The following is an 8,972-nucleotide window of genomic DNA, read 5'->3' as shown; positions in this document are numbered from 1 at the left end:
AGAAGTGTCCATAACTGAAGATGACGTGAAAAGCCAACTGCAGAAGATGTAAATAAATAAAGCACCATGCTGAGGGTTAAAGCAAATCCTGTTCAAATTGTTTAGGTAGAGTCCCATTCTGAGAAGGAACTAACAGAATATCGAGATATGTTAAAAGGTAGTGTAGATTATCTGGGGCTTCTAGCCCCTCAGCGTGAGACATAATCTCCTCTTAATACTCAAGTTTCTCACGGGAGAGAGGGAAACGCGTGCTTTCTATATATTTTTATTCCTCTCGCAAAGAATTCAAATTTCAAACAGCTTGGGGAGAACGCAACAGGTTCCACAGTTCTTTTTTATAATTCCCAGATCACTCAAAAATTCACAATAACGGTACAAAAAAGATACAAAACAATTGGTACATCAATTTACAATTTCAATATAAAAATAGCAATAAACTCTGAAAAGAAAGGGCATAAATACGACACAGCACAGGGTGTGGGTGTAAAGACACAGGGAATGGGGAAACTTCCAAAGGCATCACCCTAATAAAGGGGAAAACAATACTTGTTTTACAACAAAAACACCATATACCTGATTAAACACACTCCACAATTGTCATATAAGTAGTTTAGCAATACTCAGCAAATCTACTTAAATTTCCACATATTGATACAATGTAAACAAATAGGGAGCGTTCTTTTAGACGCTAAAACGTACATTTTAACAAACGTAAACACAAGATCGAGAGCATTCTTTTCGACAAAAAACATACATTTAACAGGTAGGAACACAGAACAGCGAGTTCAAGTCTAAAGGACCATTGCACCAAAGAAACTTACCCCACTGTAGAAGAACTTAGACCAATATAGCATCATCAAATGCTTCATATAATCATTGGGGTCTTGATGAGAAAACGTATGAGCTGCAGCCAAATTTTACTGAACAAAGTAAAGGTATAGATAATGTGTACATGCTATGATACTGTATACAAGGAAAGACTACTTGTCTGTAGTATCAATAGATTCCCAGAAAGCTTTTGACTCCACAGACAGAAACTCAGTGAGATCATGATGAAATCTAGATTACAGTGTACGCAGAAGTTATAAAGTCTGTTGCCAAGATATGTACAAATGACACAACAGCGCCATGTCTCAACAATATTGAACAAAAGTAATTAAATGTAACACATGTAATAAGGCAGAGATATAATGGATCAACCAGAGTCTTCCTATTAGCAACTTACTCGATCTAAGAAAAACTTGAAGGAAAAACGGGAGGATTTAAGAACAAAATTCTAAGAATCTTAGCACTGTTCTATGGAGGTGATGGACTGATCCTAATTCATTCTTTGGAAAAATTACAAGCTATAAACATTATTATTAAAACAGCTGATGAATGTTAAATGTAATGAATGGTGAAATTACATTGTTATTCAGTGATTGCACAGTACAGGTGACTCAAAAGACATAGAAATAGCAAATCAGATAAAAAAAAATCTTGATATCACAATCAATAACTCAAAAAATCAAAAAACAGTTGAAAGGGTCAGATCAATGAAAAACAAACATCAAATATGGCAAATTCAGTCATCAGTAAAAGCTGTAGCGGGGTGATAATAGGGAAGCTCTATTAAAAGGGATCAACAATGCCAGCGTTCGTGTATGCCATGGAAACAATGAAACTCGGCAAAAAAGAGTGTGAGATTCAACAGAGATGTCAAAAGAGAGAGATCCTTTATTATTCTCGATAGGTGTTTAGAAAGCAAAAAGCGGACGGAAAGGTTGCGGGCGACCCGAGGCCCACCGCTGCGTCCAAACAGAATTTGTTTTCTGACAAACATAAAAATACGTACAATATTCGGAATGTACACATGAAGGGAGAAACACAAGAAAGAAGAGGAGATTTGCGCCCTAACAAGAGAAATAATGAATTTAAGGGTTTTCGGGGGTCGTTAACTAGAACTAATATTTATTAGGGGTCATTATCTAATCTTTATGATATTTACAGTCTTTTGTGTAAGATTTTACGGTAATTCCCAATGGGCTTATATAAAATATGCCGCAAAGGTGGATACATACTGGGTTAAAACCCTTCTGGGTCACTGTCTAGGAAAGATCCATGGTCTGAAATAGGGGCCTTCTTCCTGCCTCTCAATAGATGTGAAGAACAACCCCGTAGTCACGTGGGTTAGTGCCGTCAGTGCACCTCACGCGGTGCATTGTAGCCATTACTTAGGTTCTGTACAGCGTCCCTTCGGCCCCTAGCTGCAATCCTTTTTATTAATTTTACTATACCTCCGTTCATATTCTCTTTCCTCCATCTTACTTTCTACCCTCTCCTAACAATTGTTTCATAGTGCAACTGCGAGGTTTTCCTCCTGTTACACTTTCAAACCTTTAACCTTTTCACTGTCAGTTTCCGTTTCAGCTCTGAGTGACCTGACAGGTCCCAGCGTTTGGCCTTTGGCCTAAATTTTATATTACATTCCATTCCATTCCTATGGAGAACTAATTGTTTTATCTGAAGCATGCCCGTGACTATAACAGGGATAGGCTCGAAATTGCCTTAGACCATTACGAAAACAAGAAATGACTGGATTTCGTAAATTAAAGAGTAAATGAGGGAATTTAATTTGAATTTAAGCAAAATTAATCGACTGCGGAAAAGCAATTAAAAGAAATGATAAAAGACTGGGACAGAAAGCACTGAAAATCAAAAGAAATTTAAGGAAAATGTAAAGGAAACTTAGCATGTTAACTCCGATAAAAACATATCCTGGTAAGCTGAACTAGGCTGAACACGCTAGATCTAAATAGAAGGAAACGATTAGAGAGGAATTGCAGTCAATGTTTATGATGTGAAGTAATTAAAAAGCTCAGGTCATTTCTTAATACTCAGTATACGATACTATTAGGAAGAGGTTTAGGTTCCTGCGGCAGCCATATCAGGAAGGTAAAGAGGAACTAATAGCTAACATCCTAATAGTCACAGATTTGCTTAAAGAAGATATTAAAAAATAGGACAGAATTCATCAAAAGCATATGGCACCACGAGAAAATATACAACCAAAAGCAAAAATGGAATGAGGAAGGGAGCCGTTTCAAAGATTTATTCACAGTACTACTAATACTACTAAATTTCAAGCGTCGTAGAATAGTATTTCTAAACCAGAATCTTTATAGGCTAAACATCTGATGGAAAATGGAATCTACTCTAAAGGTAAGTCGTCCTACGGTAAATATAGCGGTATTTTTATAAGATGACAATATAATATGAACTAACCATATCTCCTAAAACGGAGGTGGCCCAATTGAGAACGATGGATACAGGTTCCGCCATGAAAACCCTAACCTTCCTAGAATGCCGTGCCCAGACCTTACCTGACTTAAGGGCTCCGTGCCCATACCTGGCCGAGGAGGTTCTCCCCAACCCCTCACCCCGCCAAGTCTACCCCTTAACTGTAGTATGCGTTTCAGAGAGAATGCCACCTAGGCTGACCAAAACTGATAGAACTATGGAACAACTCCACATGGGGTAGGCCATTACCTGGGAAATTGACTTTGTTCCGACACGATATACAAACCGTCGGTCCTTTACATTAGGAATTACTTACGGCGAAGCTGGAAACGGCCGTTAAACTCTTGAGCAAGGTGGTTAGGCAGTACCTACCGTCAGGTAGGCTGGAATACCCGCCTGCCCGGATGTAAACTTTCCAGTTTGCTTTCGGCCGTCATGTGTTGCAGACGTGGTTTTGGATCTCTCTGCCTGACTGTCGTTAAGCTCTTGGTATTTCTAATTATTAGCTCTGTGCCTGTTTTTACCTTGGAAACTGGTTTTTCCTACACTTTTAGGGCTTCTGACACTGGCGGTGCATTTGTTTATTGTCGGCCAAATGGGATGTCCCTTCGCCGTATTTAGTACTGACCCCGGGGGAATGGTCCCCGTATGTTAACAAGACATTGCACTTGCCGGACGGGGCATGAACTGTTCGAAACAGACGTACCCGTGCTCTGTCTCGTGAAGATCGCTTATGGAAACCCCCTTGTTGGATGGACTTCAGGGGTTAATTACAGGTTAATTACATCCGTGCGACAAAAATTGAAGGTAAATCCATAATTAGCAACCAAAAATTGTAGAAAAAGTCAAGTTAGAAGGAAATCGCCGCTGCGGAGCTACTACAATAATATGTATAGTATATAAATTTCTGACTCACATCAGGATCGAACCCAGGTCCTTCAATTGAAAGGCAAGGGCGCTGCCCACTAGGCCATACAAGTCAAACCGCCCTTGCCTTGCAATTGAAAGACCTGGGTTTGATCCTGATGTGAGTCCGAAATTTATTTCTGTTCCACACGTGATTGTGTGTTGATTATTTCTATCTTATTCACTCGGAAGGGATAATTCGAATGAAATGCTGTTAATTGGGTCACTGCTGAGTTGGGAAGTTGGGGAAAACACGCTGGTATGCAAGCAGTTAGCTTGCTCAGGTAATTCCTTGGGTGCAGTTGCTCTCAGGTTCCAACTTCTTTTGACTTTATGGCCTAGTGGGCAGCGCCCTTGCCTTTCAATTGAAAAACCTGGGTTTGATCCTGATGTGAGTCAGAAATTTTATATGATATATATATATATATATATATATATATATATATATATATATATATATATATATATATATATATATATATATATATATATACATTACACATATATACACAGTATATATATATATATATATATATATATATATATATATATATATATATATATATATATATATAAATAAATATATATATATATATATATATATATATATATATATATATATATATATATATATATATATATATATATATATATATATATATGTATATGTATATGTATATATATATATATATATATATATATATATATATATATATATATATATATATATATATATATATATATATATATATATATATATATATATATATATATATATATATATATATATATATATATATATATATATATATATATATATATATATATATATATATATATATATATATATATATATATATATATATATATATATATATATATATATATATATATATATATATATATATATATATATATGTATGTATATATGTATATATGTATATATGTATATATGTATATATGTATATATGTATATATGTATATATGTATATATGTATATATGTATATATATATATATATATATATATATATATATATATATATATATATATATATATATATATATATATACAGGTTGACCATCACTAATCCGGCAATCAGTAGTCGGAACAATCAGTAATCCGGCACAAATTTTGGCTAGAGTAATTTCCAATGTTTCCGCACTAATTTTCAAATTTCCGGTCGCTGCGCTAACTTTCCCGGCTGCTTCGATTTGGTGGCGCAGTGTGCTGCATCAACAAACTGGTAGCCTAGCCTACATTATACTGAACTCTATTCACATATTAACAGTATTATACAAACATCAACATAACAAATGTGCATCTTTTTCATGGATCTTTTAAAAAGTTATGCTTTACTACATTGTTTCCAATTGTATTATAAATTGCAATCAATATTTTGTTTTGGGAATCGGTATCGCGGTGTTTATTTCGCCGCATTTAACCAAGTTCAAAGCACTTTTCTTGCTTCTAGTTAGCGTAAATGAATATGGATACTTTATTTATTTGGGACACGGATATTTTTCGTTATACGAAGTGTTTTAAGTCGAAATATAACTTAAATACGTTTCGTTGTGGAATTAATGTAGCTATTTTTTTGTTAATATATGACGTTTGTGGGAATCACGGTTGGCCATTTTGGGGGCATGTTTTTGTGTAAAAAAAAATCAAGATTCCGTTCGCTATTTTCTCTTGATTTCGTCATAATACGAGCTTTACGTATTTATCTTTTATCTGCGTGAAAACAGTAGTAATTTGTATTCTTTCATGCCCAGTAGTTTTGAGTTTCATCCATGTTGCCGATGCACGATAATTTATAGTCATTAGCAGTTGAACATTGTTTTCTCAGCTTCAGCTACAACTTACAGCTTTAAGTTACTGTAGCAGTATACTGTATTTCCCTGCCGATCTTTTCTCCAAAGCGAATAAGGGTATAGTGTAAAAAATATTTGTTCCGACACAATATACAAACCCTCGGTCCTTTACATTAGGAGATACTTTCAGGCGTAGGCTGGAAAACGGCCGTTGAACTTTAACAAGGTGGTTAGGCAGTTACTGTCCGGGAGGCGGGAGTACCGCCTGCCCGGATGTAAACATTCCAATTTGCTTTCGGCTGTCGTAGTGCACGGACGTTGTTCTTCGCTCTCTGCCTGACTGCATCTTTTCCTTTTCATCATTCTTGGTGGGAATTTTCCTGTTGTTTATTATGGATAAATCATCTAAATCCTCCTATCCCCAGCGTGTGTGTCCTGGGGTGGGAGGAAAAAAGAGTAATTCATTTAGATCTAGAGTCGATGTGGACCCACACGCACTCTGCACATCTTGCAGGGGGCGGGTGTGTTCACGCGACTCTACTTGTGATGAGTGTTGTTTGTGGTCCTCCGAGCAATGGGGCAAGTTCGAAGGGAGGAGAACTTACCGTCGTAAGCCTACCAGGGAGTCGTCCAAGGGAAATACGCCCCCGACGACCCCGTTGGTGGCTGATGTTTCGGGTTCGTTTCTTTCTCCCAGCGAGCTTCCCCTTCTCGCTCCCTCTCCCTCAGGTGAGGACTCTCCCTCCCCTTCCTCTTACGTTTCTTCGTTTGTGGAAGGGCACAGGGGAGAGTTGGACCGCGGCATCCTCTCGGAAGTCTCTTCCCGTTCCGGAGGGGAGTTTTCCCTCCGGAGCGAAAGTGGAGACTTCTTCTATTAACCCGACTTTTGCTTCAGGTACCGGGCTCGATAGCCAGCGATGATCCCAAGCTCACCCTGGCTGCACCTGGGCCTACCTGGCTCAGCTCTGGAAGGTTTGGCTCCCATGGCCCCCCCTCCAGTCACGACCCACACGGCAGCAACAGCCACTACCACGACTGTCACCTTCTCACGGTTTGTCCAGATGCCGATTTCAGTTGCTTCGCATCTGGACACCCAGGTATCGGCGTCATCCGTGGGCCAGCACGCTGTTCCTCTGTCACCTGGCTTCCTGGCACCATTCTCGTGCACTGGCCCCTCCTACATGGTGACGTCAGCATACCTGTACGTGACTGTTGCTGCCCCCATTGCTGAACATGGCCTGGCCTTGGATACGGTTCCTCGTCTGTCTCTCCAGCCCGGCCCTTCGTCTGCCTCAGTTCCCTTCCCAGCGACCTTGGCGCAGCCCGTGCCAGATCTACACGGGAGGCGGCGTTGCATCCCTGGCCCGCCCGCCGGTTCCTGGCCGACGCGGCTCGCTTCCCAGGCAATCGCTGGTCCGAGCTCCGCCGTCTCTGCCCGGGTTGCACCTTCTGCTGTTGTGGCCCCTCCCGCTGTTCCTGTTCCTGCTGTTCCTGAGTCCACGGCCTCGCTTTCCTGGATTGGTGATCTGACTGCTTTCCTGAAGCAGATGGTGAAGAAGAAGAAGAGGTCTAGGAAGGTGTCGTCGTCGTCTTCATCTTCGTCTTCATCGTCTTCGTCGTCTGCTGCTTCTTCCTCTTCTTCTTCCGAGGCTTTGCGGCCGAAGAAAAAGAAGTCTGTCTCTCCCCCCCCCTAAGAAACCTCGTACTGAGATTTCTAAGGGTCTGCCTCCTTCCACACAGAAGGCAGTGGGTTCTCTCGTTGGTTCTTCCCGATCTTCGGATCAGGGAACCGCTGTCCCGGCCTCCGGGCCAGGGGCAGCGGGAGCCAAGGGCGTGCAGACCAAGGTCGGCACTCCCCGCTGCGCCTAAGAAACCTCCTGCTTCTAAGGCCAGCGAGACCACGCGTCGGACTCGTTCGCGAGTTGCCCCAGTACCCGGGTCTCCAAGGAGACCAGGATACCCCAGTCTGTTACGGTGGACACTTCTCGCTGTACAGACCAGGGCGTGGGACGAGAGAAAGAGCCGGGGCATGCAGGTGCCCCTCCTCTTCCTTCTGGCACTCCATCTAGTGCCAGGTCAGGTTCCCGGGATAATGCTTCAGTCCGCGGGGCCGAGTGCATGGAGAAACAGGGAAGAAGTCCCTGCTCAGTCTTCCCGAGGCCCGGCCTCGAAGAAGTCTGGGGCGCGTCTGAGAGGACAGTGCAAGCTCGCGCCAGCCAGCCGCGCGTTCGACTCCTCCCAGTCCCCGGCCACGCCCACGCGGCCAGACTGGCTCAGGGGAGGCGAATGCGCGGCTCGACTCTCACGAGCCGCTCCGCTCTCCTCGGGAGACCGTTTCACCTGGGCTGAAACGTTCTCCTCGACCTGAGGGCCCGTCATCACCGCGGGTTGGTGACCGCTCTCGGCCTGCTGCCTCTACTGGTTTTGCCAGTAAGGGCAGTGGGAGCGCCCGATCTTCCTCGCCTGTCCCCTCCGCTCCTTCGGTCTCCTCCAAAGGGTGTGAGTCGGAGAGGAGGAACTCTGGGGATTGTTCTCCTCAGAGTTCAACTGCATGGGGGTATGTACCTGGCTCGGTCCTTGGCTCGACCAGGTCCTACGCCCGTGTAGTTCAGGAAGATCCTCGGGGGTCTGCCGAGGTTCTCCCTCCTGCTGGGAGAGTAGTTCAGGAGGACCGCACCCTGGAAGAACTTGAAGGTCCTCTGCCCCAGGATGCGGACACCCCCGAAATACAGAGGACTTTTTCGGAGGTTATCGCGCTGATTCGTCAGCACAATGACCTCGGGAAGGGACCACGGCTTCGTCTGTGGATTGTCCTTCGGCGCCTCGAATCCTTCTGGGGACCTAAGAAGGAACCCAAGGCTTCGGTGGGGCTGCTGTGGTCCACGCTTGCCGAGGGGGTACTCGATCAAGTGAACGGTCTTGTGTCTGGGCAAGACAGTTCCTTCGATCGAGCCGCTCGGAGAAGCTTCTTCCT

The 8,972-nt window shown here is 42.6% G+C and overlaps 1 protein-coding gene across 3 annotated transcripts in view; it reads left to right on the top strand.

Moving 5' to 3' along the window:
• Positions 1-3,091: 3,091 nt before the first annotated feature.
• The window catches only part of LOC136828586 (general transcription factor 3C polypeptide 3), a 74,558-nt gene continuing 68,677 nt past the window's right edge, over positions 3,092-8,972 (top strand). For all 3 annotated transcript variants that reach the window (XM_067086598.1, XM_067086597.1, XM_067086596.1), the window contains exon 1: positions 3,092-3,201. In XM_067086598.1, the coding sequence (XP_066942699.1) occupies positions 3,184-3,201 (18 nt within the window). In that variant the 5' untranslated portion in view covers positions 3,092-3,183. The remainder of the gene's footprint in view (positions 3,202-8,972) is intronic.

Source organism: Macrobrachium rosenbergii, chromosome 43 (assembly GCF_040412425.1).
Source record: "Macrobrachium rosenbergii isolate ZJJX-2024 chromosome 43, ASM4041242v1, whole genome shotgun sequence".
In the NCBI taxonomy this organism is placed as follows: domain Eukaryota; kingdom Metazoa; phylum Arthropoda; class Malacostraca; order Decapoda; family Palaemonidae; genus Macrobrachium; species Macrobrachium rosenbergii.
The sequence above is the reverse complement of the archived record's forward strand: the minus strand, read 5'-3'. Positions and strand labels throughout refer to the sequence as shown.